The 15131-nt window shown below is 56.1% G+C and overlaps 1 protein-coding gene across 2 annotated transcripts; it reads left to right on the top strand.

Annotated features, from left to right (window-relative positions):
- The first annotated feature begins 2854 nt into the window (after positions 1–2854).
- LOC105494611 (tubulointerstitial nephritis antigen like 1) lies at positions 2855–13998 on the top strand. 2 transcript variants are annotated; one of them, XM_011763174.3, is made up of 12 exons: positions 2855–2938; positions 3476–3800; positions 5397–5460; positions 9515–9607; positions 9820–9934; positions 11025–11148; positions 11233–11383; positions 11498–11687; positions 11787–11832; positions 12056–12179; positions 13017–13062; positions 13146–13998. In XM_011763174.3, exons 2-12 carry the CDS (start codon positions 3491–3493, stop codon positions 13284–13286), a joined length of 1404 nt encoding a protein of 467 aa, XP_011761476.2. In that variant the 5' UTR covers positions 2855–2938; positions 3476–3490; the 3' UTR covers positions 13287–13998. The 2 variants fall into 2 exon arrangements, with proteins under 2 accessions (XP_011761476.2, XP_011761477.2); XM_011763175.3 differs by lacking the exon at positions 3476–3800 and having other exon boundaries at positions 2862–2938.
- Positions 13999–15131: the final 1133 nt, after the last annotated feature.

The following is a 15131-nucleotide window of genomic DNA, read 5'->3' as shown; positions in this document are numbered from 1 at the left end:
TCCAGAGTAAGGGAGAACAGAACACCACAGGGACCCAGGCTACCTGCCTGTTGAAAAGCCAGAAGGGCTCAGAGGGGGAAGTCTTGCCGGTGTCTCCTTGCCTGTTGCTCTGTCCCAGGCCCTTGGATAAGGCCCCACTTTGCTCAAGAATAAGTCAATGAGTCGGCCAGGTGTGGTGGCTCACACCTGTAATCCCAGCACTTTGGGAGGCGGAGGCAGGTGGATCACAAGGTCAGGAGATCAAGACCATCCTGGCTAACATGGTGAAACCCCATCTCTACTAAAAAATATAAAAAATTAGCCGGGCGTGGTGGTGGGTACCTATAGTCCCACCTACTCAGGAGGCTGAGGCAGGAGAATGGCTTGAACCCGGGAGGCAGAGCTTGCAGTGAGCTGACATCAGGCCACTGCACTCTAGCCTGGGCAACAGAGCAAGACTCGGTCAAAAAAAAAAAAAAAGAATAAGTCAATGAGTCACTAGGAGTCACTAGGAGGCAAAGGGTCAAAGGGTCATGGAAAAGGAAAGTGGGGGTGTCCATCAACCCTGGCCCTGCCCTTTTCCTCCTCGGCCAAGGAACCCAGTGAGTCACAAAATTCCACTCGGGCAGGCTCTGTGCCAAGCTGAGTGATGGTGGGAGGCTCTGGCTCTGCTCCCATCCCCTGCTCTGAGTCCCTGCCTCTTATGCACAGACAGACAGGCAGACAAGGGCAGGCGGATGGCCACAACCCCCACACAGATACACAGACACCTCACAGACAGGGAGGCACAGGCAGGACACACACACACAGACATACAAGCCAACAAGTGCACAAATGCAGGCAAACAACACACACTGGCAGACAGACAGATCCATGATGGACAAAGAGACAACATCCAGACAGATACACACACACAGATGCACAGGTATGTAGCAGATGGACAGGTAAATGGATAGACAAGCAGACAGTCAATCAGACAAGGACAGGCAGATAGCCAAAATATCCAGACTCACAGATACACAGGCACGTAGCAGATAGACAGGTAAACACACTTCGGGAGGCCAAGGCAGGCGGGTCGCTTGAGCTCAGGAGTTGGAGACCAGCCTGGGCAACATGGTGAAACCCCATCTCTACTACAAATACAAAAAAACTTGAGGCAGGCATGGCAGCGTGGACCTGTAGTCACAGCTACTCAGGAAGCTGACGGGGGAGGATTGCTTGAGCCCAGAGGTCAAGGCGCAACTCAGATAGACACATGCATACATGCACATAGAGATAGCACAGCCAGACGCACAAGGGTAGCCTACGGGGTGTGATTTTGGGCAAAAGATAGGCCAGATGTCTCTGAACCAGCCCCCAGCCCCAGAACCATGAAAAAGTAGGCACCACAAAAGTAGGAACCCTGGGCATGAGCTCTTTCGAAAGAAAGCAGCCTTCATCTCTTACCCTGAGGATATGACATTTACCAATACCGAGAGGCCCGTCCTGCAGTAAGATGAATGGAGGTTAGATAAGAAAAGGGACTTCCCAACCAGGAGCACGTTAAGACCTGTAGTGGGTGACTAAGGGGGACTAGGGGTAAAAGAGTGGGCTGGTGGCAAGCAGGGAGCCTGTGTTCTGGTTGCATGACCTCAGGCAAGTGAGTTCTTCTGAGCCTCAGTCTCCCACGTAGGCTTTGTCCTCCCAGGTCCCTGCAGCCAGCAGATGGGCAGCTCCTGGGTGTGCTAGTGCCAGTGATGGGGCCCCCGGACATTATCCCTCCCCTACTCCCACCAGGGCAGGACCCCCTTGGTGACTCACCACGCAGTGGTCCATGGCAGGGGTAACCCAGTCACAGGTACCAGTGATCCTCGGCTCTCTCCCTTCCCCCAGGGGCTGGCCAGCTGAGGATGCCCCTTGGTTTGGGGGAGGTTTGCAGGAAGGTCAGTGGGAGGGCAAAGGGAGTCCCTGATGCCTCCCCAGGGGCCAGTATGTGAGGCTCAGGCCTGGGCCTGGGAGGGTTTGTCCAGGTGCTGGTAGAGACCTCTGGCCTGGGCCTAAGCTGTTGAAGAGAGGGCGTTGCTCAATAGGGAAGTAAAAGGTGACGGCAGACCTGGCGGGACAGAAGCCCCATTGTTTGGGTCCCAGGCCAGCCTGGGCAAAGAAAGGTTTATGCCTGGGGCAGGAAGGAGGGCCTCTGCAGGGGGTGCCAGCTGGTAGGGCTCTCGCCTTTGGGCCCTTGGAGGGGTACAGGTGCCAAGCAGGATGCCCTTGGGTTTGCTAGAGAGGGCAGTGCTCGGTGAGGGACCCAAGAAGGCAAGGGAGGGCAGACTCAACAAGGGGTCAAAGTGTGCAGAGGCCTCCCCCACACCCTGCCACCTCCCAGGGATGAGCCACCAGGGCACTGGAGTATCATACTCCTGGAATTCCAATCACTCCTAGGAGCTGGGGCAGCTAGGGAGGCGGCACCCAAGCCCAGGGGGCACAGAGGGCTGTGCATGGCTGTTTTTATAACTAAGGGGTCAGGGGAGGCTTAGAGAATTTTGCCTCACATGCTCTCCCCATCATTTCCCAAACTTGTGTGCATAACCCAGAGCTCGGCTGCCCATATCTCCCCTTCTCCACCAGAGCCCCTCAGCTCCACAGGCATGCCCACTGGGAAGTCCTTCCCAGTGTGAGACCACAATCCTTCCTGCTTGCGGTTCCCCTAAGGGAACAGTTTCCACCACCAGAGACCCAGCCAGGACAATCGTGTGCTTGTCGTTTCTCCACTCTGCAAGCCCTTGAGTTGTGGGGTAGTTACTCCAGGTACAAGCCAGGCGCCCCTCCCTTCCACCCCCGCTGGGGCGGTGCAGAGGGCGGGCGGTACAAAAAGCGCCCCGCCCCGTGCTCCTCTCTTGACTTTGAGCGTCCGGCGGTCGCAGAGCCAGGAGGCGGAGGCGCGCGGGGCAGCCTGGGCCCCAGCCCACTCCCTTACCAGGTAGGGACGCTCCCCTGATCGGAGGGTGGAAGGTGTAGAACGAGAAGAAACAGGAAGAGGGGGCAGGTAGAGGAACCAAGACAGATGGCAGACAGAGGGGCAGTGGAGGGGGACGGAGGGACACAGGAACAGAAGAGAGGGCGACCCAAAAGACGGGGGAGACAGGAAAGCACAAAGTCAATGACCCAGGTCAGGGATGGAGGCTGCTGGAGGGCGGAGGGGCCCAGGACAGGAGAGAAGACCTTGGGTCCACAGGATGAGTGCTGGGTGGGAGCACCAAGAATGCCACCACCCTCATTTCCTTATCCTTGAAGGTCTCTGCCTTGGTCAGGGAGGGGCTCCGTTTCTGCCCAGTCCCCATCCCCCTATAGCCAGGACCCACACACTGGGGCTCCTCTGCCCGTGTCCTTCCTGGGGACTCAGGAATCGGGATCTCCCTCCCTGCTGGGCCCTCTTGAACTCACAGCTCCAGGAAGCTGGGAGACCCATCCCTGGTGTGCCAGGAAGTCTCTGCTGCCCGCCATCTCTGCCCCCCAGGGCCCAGGAGCCACCATGTGGCGATGTCCACTGGGGCTACTGCTGTTGCTGTCGCTGGCTGGCCACGTGGCTCTGGGTGCCAAGCAGGGTCGTGTGCGCCGGGAGCTAGCACCGGGTCTGCACCTGCGGGGCATCCGGGACGCGGGAGGCCGGTACTGCCAGGAGCAGGACCTGTGCTGCCGCGGCCGTGCCGACGACTGTGCCCTGCCCTACCTGGGCGCCATCTGTTACTGTGACCTCTTCTGCAACCGCACGGTCTCCGACTGCTGCCCTGACTTCTGGGACTTCTGCCTCGGCGTGCCACCCCCTTTTCCCCCGATCCAAGGTGGGCACTAAGATGGCCAGGAGGGCGGGTCACTTTGTCCACCCTAGATTCAGCAAGGCTCAGGAGCAAAGCTGATGGATGCACTGACATTTCCAGGGGAGGCTCTATAGAATCTGGGGCTCTTCCCTGCCCCTCTGGGAACTTTACTCTCTCCAGCAAGACTGGAAGAAGCTCCTTGGTTAAAATTCTAATTTGGCCCAGGGAAAGGGCAGCCTCTCACATTTTCTCCCAATCCTGTCTCTATTCCAGACACGGAAGGTGCTGGCCGCACCTGCTGACTCACTCTTGGGCTGATAAGGCACATATGGGTTAGTGGGGGTCATCTTAGCCATTTTTCTGCCCTTGCTGAGGATTCTACGATCTTCTGTCCCGAGATGGCTGCTCATACCTGGGAGATGGGTCACATCTGTTCCTGCTTTCAGCCTCATCATCATCCTTTTCCATGCACTTGCCCCTGTCCAATAGGAGAATCACTTGCGTTCCCTCCCACAGTTCCATGGGGCTTGGGCCGGCAGACTGCACACCTGAGCTGTCATCTCAGAGTGCTGTGTTATCTTAGGGCAGTCACTTACCTTCTCTGGGCTTTGGCTTCCCCATGCTCCTCCCACTCCGCATCTCCAAGCCCTAACTTATTTAAAGGGAAAAGGATCCCAGGAATGTTATGGCTGGCATCCAAGTAAAGTAAGAGGAATCCAGGTTAGAATCATTGAAGAACTTCCCAAATAGCAGTTCGTGTGTGACCCTGCAGGAGATGTCTTCAGTTATAGTTTAATTTCAGTGAGAACTGGTGTGAGTGTGTGTGTGTTGTCTTCAGTTGTAATTTGGCTTTAATTTCAGTGAGAGCTGTTGTGTGTGTGTGTGTGTGTTATCTTCAGTTATAGTTTGGCTTTAATTTCAGTGAAAGCTGGTGTGTGTGTGTGTGTGTGTGTGTGTGTGATGTCTTCAGTTATAATCTGGCTTTAATTTCAGTGAGAGCTGTTGTGTGTGTGTGTGTGTGTGATGTCTTCAGTTATAGTTTGGCTTTAACTTCAGTGAGAGCTGGTGTGTGTGTGTGTGTGTGTGTGTGTGTGTTGTCTTCAGTTATAGTTTGGCTTTACTTTCAGTGAGAGCTGGTGTGTGTGTGTGTGTGTGTGTGTGTGTGTGCGTGTGTGATGTCTTCAGTTATAATCTGGCTTTAATTTCAGTGAGAGCTGGTGTGTGTGTGTGTGTGTGTGTGATGTCTTCAGTTATAATCTGGCTTTAATTTCAGTGAGAGCTGTTGTGTGTGTGTGTGTGATGTCTTCAGTTATAGTCTGGCTTTAATTTCAGAGAGAGCTGGTGTGTGTGTGTGTGTGTGTGTGTGTGTGTTGTCTTCAGTTATAGTTTGGCTTTAATTTCAGAGAGAGCTGGTGTGTGTGTGTGTGTGTGTATGTGTGTTGTCTTCAGTTATAGTCTGGCTTTAATTTCAGTGAGAGCTGGTGTGTGTGTGTGTGTGTGAGAGAGAGAGAGAGAGATATGAGCTTGGAAAGGTTCAAGGTACCTGACCTCTGAGGACCTGGCCAATCAGCCCATCCTCTCTGGCTCTGGTTCCACTTCTCTTCTCTTTCCTTCCAACAGGATGTATGCATGGAGGTCGTATCTATCCAGTCTTGGGAACCTACTGGGACAACTGTAACCGTTGGTGAGTGTTTGGAGCCTAGAGAGGTCTTGCTTTGTGAGCCTGTGTCTGACAGACTTGGTTCAAATCCTATCCCTGTCCCCCTTCTGCAAGGGAGAAGTCTTTTCCCTTCTCTGAACCTCAGTTTCCTCATCTGCAACAGAGGAATTTTAACACTGACCAAGTCAACTTATCTCACATCATTCCAACAACATTCCTCAAGCATGGCCAGCCATGGGTGCCTGGCCCAGGGGTCACCCTTGAACTGAAAGTCCTTCCCCACCCCTCCTGGTTTGGGCTGGGCCACTCCTCCCAGCTATTCCTGCTGTCACCACAGAGTCACAGGGAGAAGGGGGCGCCAGGAAGGAAAGCTCTGACTGCAGCATCCGCTGCCCTGAGCGGATGAGTGTCAGGGATGGCTGAGCGGGCGGCCAGCCAGCCTCTAGCAGGGCCTTCCCTGAAATGTGGCCCCTCTTTCCTTCCCCACCCCTCCCCACCATTCCCAGCAGGAGGAGGAAGGGATCACGGGTACCCCCTATTCAGTCTGAGATGGGAAGTGGAGAAGGGCCGGGTAGGAAACCCTGAACACCTTAATAGAAATAATGGGGAGCCTGCGACTTGGAGGAGGAGGCCCTGCACCCACTCCACCCCCACTCCCTCTTTGCCTGGGACTACAAGGTCCCAGAGAGAAGGAAACTTTTTGGAATGCATTGCACATAAGCTATTTCCATTGCCTTACTAGGGTGAGGGGTGCCCGGGTCACAGCGAGGGAGGGACGTTTCAGAACATGTCTGGGTGTGCAGCGTGACTGTGTGTGTGTGTGCACTGTGTGTGTGTGTGCACTGTGTGTGTGTGTGTGTGCACTGTGTGTGTGCACTGTGTGTGTGTGTGCACTGTGTGTGTGTGCACTGTGTGTGTGTGCACTGTGTGTGTGTGTGCACTGTGTGTGTGTGTGTGTGCGCACTGGGTGTGTGTGTGTGCACTGTGTGTGTGTGTGCGCGCACTGTGTGTGTGTGTGCACTGTGTGTGTGTGCACTGTGTGTGTGTGCACTGTGTGTGTGTGTGCACTGTGTGTGTGTGTGTGTGTGTGTTCAAAAGGATAAAACATGCCTGCCCGTCCGCAGGTTCTGATAGGATGGCTCTGGACATTGAAGGGTTAATGCTCTCTCTCACTGCTGTCCCTGGCCCCTTAGGCCCCCTTTGGAATGCTGGGACCTGCTACCACTGGCCCTGCCTGGACCTGTGTGGGCAGCCCTGGGGGCAAAGGAGGAGATGGCAGGAAAGGACGGAACACCCTGCTGCCCTTGAAGGCTCTGGGGGCGAGGGTGGGGGAGCGTCCAGGGTGTCGGAGCCATCAGAGGATGCTTCCAGAGTCTAGTCGGGGGCTGCTGCCTAGGTGTGCAGAGGAGGAACAGCCTGGTGTGCAGAGGGGGAAAGGAAGGATGAGGAGAGCCTCCCCAGCCCCGCAGACTCCTCTGGCCCTCCCCAGAAATGCCCCTGCCGCTCCTGGGGCTGGAAAGCCCAGCCATACTGGGTCTTGGCTCCCCTTGAGGCTCCTTAAAAGGCAACATTGGAGGTGGGAGCCTCAGGCAGCTTGGAAGGAGGCAGTTCAGCTTCTTGTAATAACAGAGTTATGAGCTTGTAAAAGCATTATAGAATTCATAGAATGCAACCCTTCAGTCGGCACCTATTATTAAAGACCTACTGCGTGACAGGCACTATGCTGAGCTCAGGAGATGGAGCAGGAATGCAACAGACACAGTCCTTGACCCACTTCTAGTTAAGGTGAGGGGCGTGGAAAGACAGCAAATGAATGTATCCTGACAAGCTGCCCTGTGTTGTAGGGAAAAGAGAGGATAATGGGGGTCCCAGTTTAGAGCAGGGAGTGGGTGGGAAAGCCACTCTGAGGAAGGGACGTTTTATGCTGAGACCAGGGAGAAGGATAGAAGAGGCCTGGCCTAGGGGGAAGGAGCGGCTCGTGGGAAGGCCGGGAGGTGACTGAGCTCATTTTAGCTGGAGCTGGGGTAGAGGAGAGACACCCCAAGGAGGTACAGGTCAAGTTCCGTGGGTCACATCAGCTGTGCTGAGGATTCTGCATTTTGTTCGGAGTCACAGGAAGCCACGTAGAGAGTACACGGTCTGATTTACGTTCTTCAAAGATCTGTCTGGCTTTGGGGTGTGTAGAGAGGGAATGGCCTGGAATCCTAAAGGGGTAGGGGACTTGGTGAATAAGGCAGTGCCGTGGTCCAGGTGAGAGGTGATGTGGGACGGGAGTAGGGTGGCCACAGTGGAGGGGTGAGAGGTAGGTGGATTTCTATGTGCCATCTCCAAGCCCTGCTGATAGGGGACATGTGGGCGGACACCACAGACCACACGGAGCTCTGATGTGAACAATTGGGTGCCATTTTCAGAGTTGAAGATGTTAGGGAAGAGCAGGCCTGTGGGAGGCAGACGGGCTATTTTGAGGTTGAGATGCATTTTGTACATCCAGAGATGTCAGAAGGTCAGTGGGATATGAGTCTGAAGCTCCAGAGAAGTGGGGTCTGGGGTTCCTGTAATGCGAACGGTGATAGTAGATATTAATTCTGAGCACTTCACGATGGGCCAGGCCCAGTGCTAAATGCTTTACAAGCCTGTCATTGAATCCCTGGAAAGTGGTACCACTGTATTATCCTTATTTTATGGGCAAAGGCATTGAGAGAGAGGCAGAGCTTGAATGATCCTCCTAGGATGATACAGCTAGTGGGCTAGGACTGGAACCCAGAATTTGAATTCCCGAACCCATGCTCTTAGTCAATTCAGCATATGGCCTCAGTCATTGACTCAGTTAACAAATATTCATTGAGTGCTTACTATGTGCTAGGTTTTGCTTTCCCAGGCACTGAAAATACCAAATAATACCTGCCCTTAAGGAATTTACAGCCTATGAGGAAACAGGTATAAGCAATATAAACAGGCCGGGCCTGTGGCTCACACCTGTAATCTCAGCACTTTGGAAGGCCAAGGCGGGTGGATCACTTGAGGCCAGGAATTTGAGACCAACCTGGGCAACACAGCAAAACCCCATCTCTACAAAAATTGCAAAAATTAGCTGGGTGTGGTGGTGCGCACCAGTAGTCTCAGCTATTTAGGAGGCTGAGGTGGGAGGGCCGCTTGAGCCTGGGAGGCAGAGACTGCAGTGAGCCGAGATCACACCACTGCATTCCAGCCTGGGCAACAGAGCAAGACCCTGTCTCAAAAAAAAAAAAAAAAAAAAAAAGGTGGAGGGCAGGGTGGGGAGCAGGCAGATTGCTGTGAACCATCAGGGGCCAGCCTAGTTGGAGCCTTGGAACCAGAACTAGGAGGAGGAGGGGGTCAGGGGACAGGAGGACAGATCGTGCAGGGCCTTGTCATCACCAAACTTTGGCTCTTACTCTGTGCTGTGAAGCCAGTGGAGGGTTTTGGGCAGAAGAATGACATGACATGACTTAGGTTTAGCAGGGTCACTCTGGCAGCTGTGTTAAAAATACCCTGGGAAGGGGGGCAAGGGGCAGATGCAGGGAGCACCCACAGTGAGGAGGCCACACAGCAGGAATCCAGGTGAGAGGTGATCGGACTTGTGGGGCGGGTGCAGGAGAACAAGAGAGTGGTTCGGATTCTGGACGTGTTTTTAAGGTAGACCCACAGGATACGCGGATGAACTGGATCGGCATGTGAGAGGAAGTCAGCGGAGACTGCCAGGTTTGGGGCCCAAACTCCAGGAAGGATGGAGTTGCCATTTTCTGAGAACTGTAGGGGGAATAGGTGTGGCAGATCAGGAATTCGGTTCAGGGTATGTTTCGGTTCAGGGTAGTGATGTTGAATAGCCACGAGATCCTTGACTCTGGAGTTCAGGCAGAGATCTGGGCCACAGATACAAACTTGAGAATCATGAACTAGACGTTGACATTTAAAGCCACCAGGCTGGATGGGATCACCTAGAGATTCTCCCATAGTCACTGCTACAGACTCCCTGGCCCATGTTAACCTCCGAGGCCATATTCCTTCAGAGGGTCCCCAGTCCCCCACTTACCCTTTCCTTCTCTCCTTTTCTCACCAGCACCTGCCAGGAGAACAGGCAGTGGCAGTGTGACCAAGAACCATGCCTGGTGGATCCAGACATGATCAAAGCCATCAACCAGGGCAACTATGGGTAAGACGCCCTAGAAGCACCGTCAGTGGGCACGCATGCACACACATGCATGTATACACACATGCTTTGCTGTGGGGCACATCCAGCAGGCCACTCCTACACCCAGATTTGATTGTGTGTGCACTCAGCCACTGTGCGTCTCTCCCACCTACATGCACCTACCCCAGGACCCCGAGCCTTGGCAGATCTTCCTTCCATCCCCTCTCCTTTAGCTGGCAGGCTGGGAACCACAGCGCCTTCTGGGGCATGACCCTGGATGAGGGCATTCGCTACCGCCTGGGAACCATCCGCCCATCTTCCTTGGTCATGAACATGCATGAAATTTATGTAAGTTCATCCTTTCCCACAATCCTGCCATCTCCCCATGGCTCAGAACCTCAGGGATGCTGGCCCTGTGCCCTGCTCCTCCAAGGGCCTGGACTATCCCCTACTACAAGGCTGTGTGTCCCTGGACAAGTTACTCCCCTTCTCTGGGCCTCTGTTTCCTGCTTCCACAGGATGTGCTGCACTGGAAGAACTGATGTTCAGATTGAGTTTTGTGGTCCTGGCATCAGCTCCCCGCTGATCTCTCCAGCCTGGGAAAAATGCTGTTGGTCTCAGTACAGCTGGGTCAGGGCCCAGGGGGACAGGGGGTCACCTTGGTATTTTGGGAAGGGAAGGACAGACACTCCTCCAGCTCTGGCCAGAGGGCAGCAGTTCTCGGAAATAAATGCCGATTTAGCCAAACCCCAAGGGAGGAGAGGGCTTCTCCCTTCCCACCAGTGGGACCCTCTGGGAGAGGAATGGGAACCAGGTCCAAAGTGAAAGGGTGACAAAGGGGAGCTTCAGCAGACCTGGACTGAGACACGTGCTGGAGCATTTGTCCATCAGTGGCAGGCAGTGGGGAGGCAGGGGCTGGCAGGAGTGGCCCTCCCTGCCGAGACTTCGTCCTGGGGTGACCAGACCCTGGCCCTGCCCTTATTCCCCTGGGCCTCTGGCTATTTTCTGCCTCCTGCTGTTTGTGTTGGCAGCCTGCCTGGTCACGGGACCCTACTGCCTCTTCCCTGCCCTTCCCTTTGGGGCCTGAAGCTAAGGCCTGAAGAAAGCTGAGGCCGATCAGAAGGTGCAGAGGAAAGAGGCAGGGGTTGAGAATGGAAAGCTGAGCGGCCTGGCCTGGCCACTTCCCTGTGCCTGGCCTCAGCTGCCTCATCTGGGAAGCAGGACTAGTCAACTCCACCTGATACCTGGGAGGCACTAAATGGTGCTTGGTTCTTCAGCACAAGTCAAAGTTGGAGGCAGCTGGAATCCTGCAGCAGCAGGAGGGCTCAAGATTAAACTGCAGAAGGCCCTGGACTTGGTGGCCCTCCAGTGCCAATGGGCACCTGAGGGGCAGGCCAGGGCAGAGCAGGAGGCAGACAGGGCAACCTTTATCTTGCAGACAGTGCTGAACCCAGGGGAGGTGCTTCCCACGGCCTTTGAGGCCTCTGAGAAGTGGCCCAACCTGATTCATGAGCCTCTTGACCAGGGCAACTGTGCAGGCTCCTGGGCCTTCTCCACAGCAGGTAAGCCAAGGGCAAGGGCTGGCGCCTGGGAGAGGAAGGCCAAATCCTGAGACTCCTGACAGCCCCTCTGCCTCACCCTACCAGCTGTGGCATCCGATCGTGTCTCAATCCATTCTCTGGGACACATGACGCCTGTCCTGTCACCCCAGAACCTGCTGTCTTGTGACACCCACCAGCAGCAGGGCTGCCGCGGTGGGCGTCTCGATGGTGCCTGGTGGTTCCTGCGTCGCCGAGGGTATGCAGCAACAGGGGATGTGGGCAGAGAAGAGGGCGAGGGGCTCCGTGGGCATGGCCTGGGCCATGATGCACTGAGTCTTTCTGCCTTTGCTCCCTCTTGCTGCCTCTGCAGGGTGGTGTCTGACCACTGCTACCCCTTCTCGGGCCGCGAGCGAGACGAGGCTGGCCCCGCGCCGCCCTGTATGATGCACAGCCGAGCCATGGGTCGGGGCAAGCGCCAGGCCACTGCCCGCTGCCCCAACAGCCATGTTAATAACAATGACATCTACCAGGTCACTCCTGTCTACCGTCTCGGCTCCAATGTAAGTCAGCACTTGGGTGAGGGCACCAAGGCAGGAGGGTTGTGAAAGCCTGTAGTCTCACCCCTGACAGATGCTGTCTGTCCATCCCCTGCCCTCCAGGACAAGGAGATCATGAAGGAGCTGATGGAGAATGGCCCTGTCCAAGGTAAACACCCCTCATCCAGCACCCTGGTTCCAGAAGCTTGTGCCTGCTTGAGACTGGGCACAATGGCACAGAAGGGACCTCCCCTCCCACAGGCAGCGCCTGGAGGGAGCACTTAGAGCTTTGGTACGGAGGGACCCTGGTGCCTGGGCACACCTCAATAGACTCAGGCACCAGTGCCTGTGCCAATGAGCTGAGCGGACCCAACCTTGACATCTGCCCACAGCCCTCATGGAGGTGCATGAAGACTTCTTCCTATACAAGGGAGGCATCTACAGCCACACGCCAGTGAGCCTTGGGAGGCCAGAGAGATACCGCCGACATGGGACCCACTCAGTCAAGATCACAGGGTGAGGGGCGTGTGGGCAGAGACGGCTGGGGACAGCAGGGTTTGTGCTAGGGGCTCTGGAGCCTGCCTTGGGTTCTTACAACCTCTCTAAAGAGCCAGGACTACTCATCATTTCAACAGGGGGAAAACTGAGACTCAGAAAGAGAAAGGACTTGCCCTGGGTCGAACTGGAGGTTGGGAGCCTCTGAAGGCTTTTTGGGAACTGTTCCTTCCTGACATTGGGATAAAATAACCCCAATGAAATATGAAGAGAGCCTCAAGAGTTTCTCAACCTCTCCCCACCTCAACACCTGTCCCAGCTCTGCCTGACCCACCGAGTGACCTGTGAGGTCGCTCCCCTGGCCTCAGTTTCCCTATCCAATTTAGGGAATATAGATGTCAGGGTCACTGACTTCAGTGAACTCAGTGAAATGTGCTTTACGGTGGGAGTTGGGGGTCTCTAAGATACTCATATATTCTCAGAGTGTCTTCCTTCTGGCCCTTGGCACCTACACCTTCCTGGATCCCCAAGTGAGGGAGGGCAGGTGGATATGTGGTTCCACAGAACTGGCCCCCAGGAGGTGGGTCTCTGGAGGACCCAGGTTCCCTCCTCTTCTGCTCACCTCGCCTCCACTTGTACCCTTGGTGCCCCACCCCCTCCCATGCTGGGCCTGGGTGCACCGACCTACAGATGTGAGAGTGAGGGAGATGCAGAGAGGTACAGAGACCTGCCTGAGCCCTAAGGGTGTACCCAACCCTCCAAAGGCAACTGGGGGCTGGATGGGGCAGGTTTCCGGGATTGGAGCTCCTGAGAGCAGGTAGACCCAGCGCCCTTCCCCTTCCGCTGCTCTGCCCACAGATGGGGAGAGGAGACGTTGCCAGATGGAAGGACGCTCAAATACTGGGTGAGGCCGCTGACCCTTTCCCCGCCCCCTCTTCCCCTCGCCCCACTCCCATTCCCCTTCTCACCACCCCTCCTTATTCCCAGACTGCGGCCAACTCCTGGGGCCCAGCCTGGGGCGAGAGAGGCCACTTCCGCATCGTGCGCGGCGTCAATGAGTGCGACATCGAGAGCTTCGTGCTGGGCGTCTGGGGCCGCGTGGGCATGGAGGACATGGGTCATCACTGAGGCTGTGGGCACCACGCGGGGTCTGGCCTGGGATCCAGGCTGAGAGCCGGCGGAAGAGGCCCCTATGGGGCGGTGACCCCAGCCTCCCCCAACAGAGCCGGGGCGCAGGCCGGCGCCAGGGCGCTAATCCCGGCGCGGGTTCCGCTGACGCAGCGCCCCGCCTGGGAGCCGCGGGCAGGCCAGGCTGGCGGAGCCCCCAGACCTCCCAGTGGGGACAGGGAAGGGCCTGGCCTGGGAAGAGCACAGCCGCAGATCCCAGGCCCCTGGCCCCCCACTCAAGACTACCAAAGCCAGGACACCTCAAGTCTCCAAGTCTCCAGCCCCACTACCTACCCCACCCCACTCCTGTATTCTTTTGTTTTTTAGACAGGGTTTTGCTTCCTTGCCCAGGCTGGAGTGCAGTGGCCCATCAGGGCTTACTGTAACCCCCTACTCCTGGGTTCAAGTGACCCTCCCACCTCAGCCTCCTGAGTAGCTGGGACTACAGGTGCACCACCACACCTGGCTAATTTTTGTATTTTTCATAAAGAGAGGGATCTCACTATGTTGCCCAGGCTGGTCTTGAACTCCTGGGCTCAAGCGATCCACCTGCCTCCGCCTCCCAAAGTGCTGGGATTGCAGGCATGAGCCACCGCACCCAGCCCTGTATTCTTATTCTTCAGATATTTATTTTTCTTTTCACTGTTTTGAAATAAAACCAAAGTATTGATAACTACAGTGTCATGGAACCTCTGGGAGTGGAAAGTCAAGCCAAAGTTGGGGTGGCTGTGGTTAGACAGCAGAAAGGGACTGCCTGAGGCATTGCTGGTTGACAGGGGTGGGGGGACTGGAAATCCTAACTGCCATTCAGCCCTAATTGTCGATGCCCTGGGCACTGACCCACTTGGGGGAGGGGCATGGATGGCATGGCCTTTGGCCCTAGAGAGAAACCTGAACCGTGGGAACCACCTTTCAGACGCTGAGTCAGCTGCTGCCTGAAGGGGGAGCCCTGCCCTCCTATCAGCTGAACCCGTGCCAGTGCCCAGCAGGCAAGGGGGGCACAGCCCACAGAAGCTGGAGCCTCTGTCTCTGTAGATCAGTCTCTCCAAGCCACCCAGACAAGGGGGGCCTCTCCTCCCCCTGCTCTTGGGCCAAGCTGAGCCTGCTTCTCATCCTACCTCCCCAGGTTCCCAGTGCCAGCACAATAAGCCAGGCCTCAGCCTGGCTCCAAGGCCATCAGAACCCACCCGCCCAACCTCGTCACCAGCTCCTTGCTGCCTCTCAAATGCCCGGTACACATGCAAACTGCCAGGCATTTGCTCATGCTGCTCCCCGGGCCAGATGCCCTTCCATGCCACCCACCCCTTGTCCCGCTCCAGGGTTCCTTCTCCCAGACAGTGCCTGTGAAGGGCCACTGATGTGCCAGAGGCTGTGCAAGGAGCCCAGGCCACCCCACCCCCATCTGGCGTGGGTTAGACCCTCCCTCAAATCGTCTGCACTCTGCCCTTCACCCAATATTTCAGGTATCTGGGATCTATTGACCTTCCCCATTGTGCTGGAAATTCCTAGAGGGCAGGGATGGTCTGTTTCATTAGTGGGTCCTGGTACCCACACCGAAACCCTGGTATAGGGTGACCCTCCAGTGTATGGAATGACTGAGTGGATAAGGCCCATTCTTTCACCTCCACGCCCCTCCCGAGCCTCCACTGCGTCCCTCTGGGCACAGATGCCAGGCTGGTTCTCCTTCCTTTTTGGGAGCCCAAGAGCCTGTGCCTGGGAGGGGGATCCCCGAGCGCAAGGAATCCTCCCTGCCGCCACCTCCAGCCAGCGGGGAGTCAGGGGCACCCTGAGTCGCCGAGGGACTGC

The sequence above is a fragment of the Macaca nemestrina genome, chromosome 1, assembly GCF_043159975.1.
Source record: "Macaca nemestrina isolate mMacNem1 chromosome 1, mMacNem.hap1, whole genome shotgun sequence".
NCBI lineage: Eukaryota > Metazoa > Chordata > Mammalia > Primates > Cercopithecidae > Macaca > Macaca nemestrina.
Note: the sequence above shows the minus strand (reverse complement) of the source record. Positions and strands in the feature narration are given on the sequence as shown.

Coding starts and splice junctions, on each gene's coding strand:
- LOC105494611 (XM_011763174.3), top strand. CDS start 3,491: ATGTGGCGATGTCCACTGGGGCTACTGCTGTTGCTGTCGCTGGCTGGC. Junction 9,608..9,819: donor ATCAACCAGGGCAACTATGG/GTAAGACGCCCT, acceptor CCTCTCCTTTAG/CTGGCAGGCTGGGAACCACA. Junction 13,063..13,145: donor GAAGGACGCTCAAATACTGG/GTGAGGCCGCTG, acceptor CCTTATTCCCAG/ACTGCGGCCAACTCCTGGGG.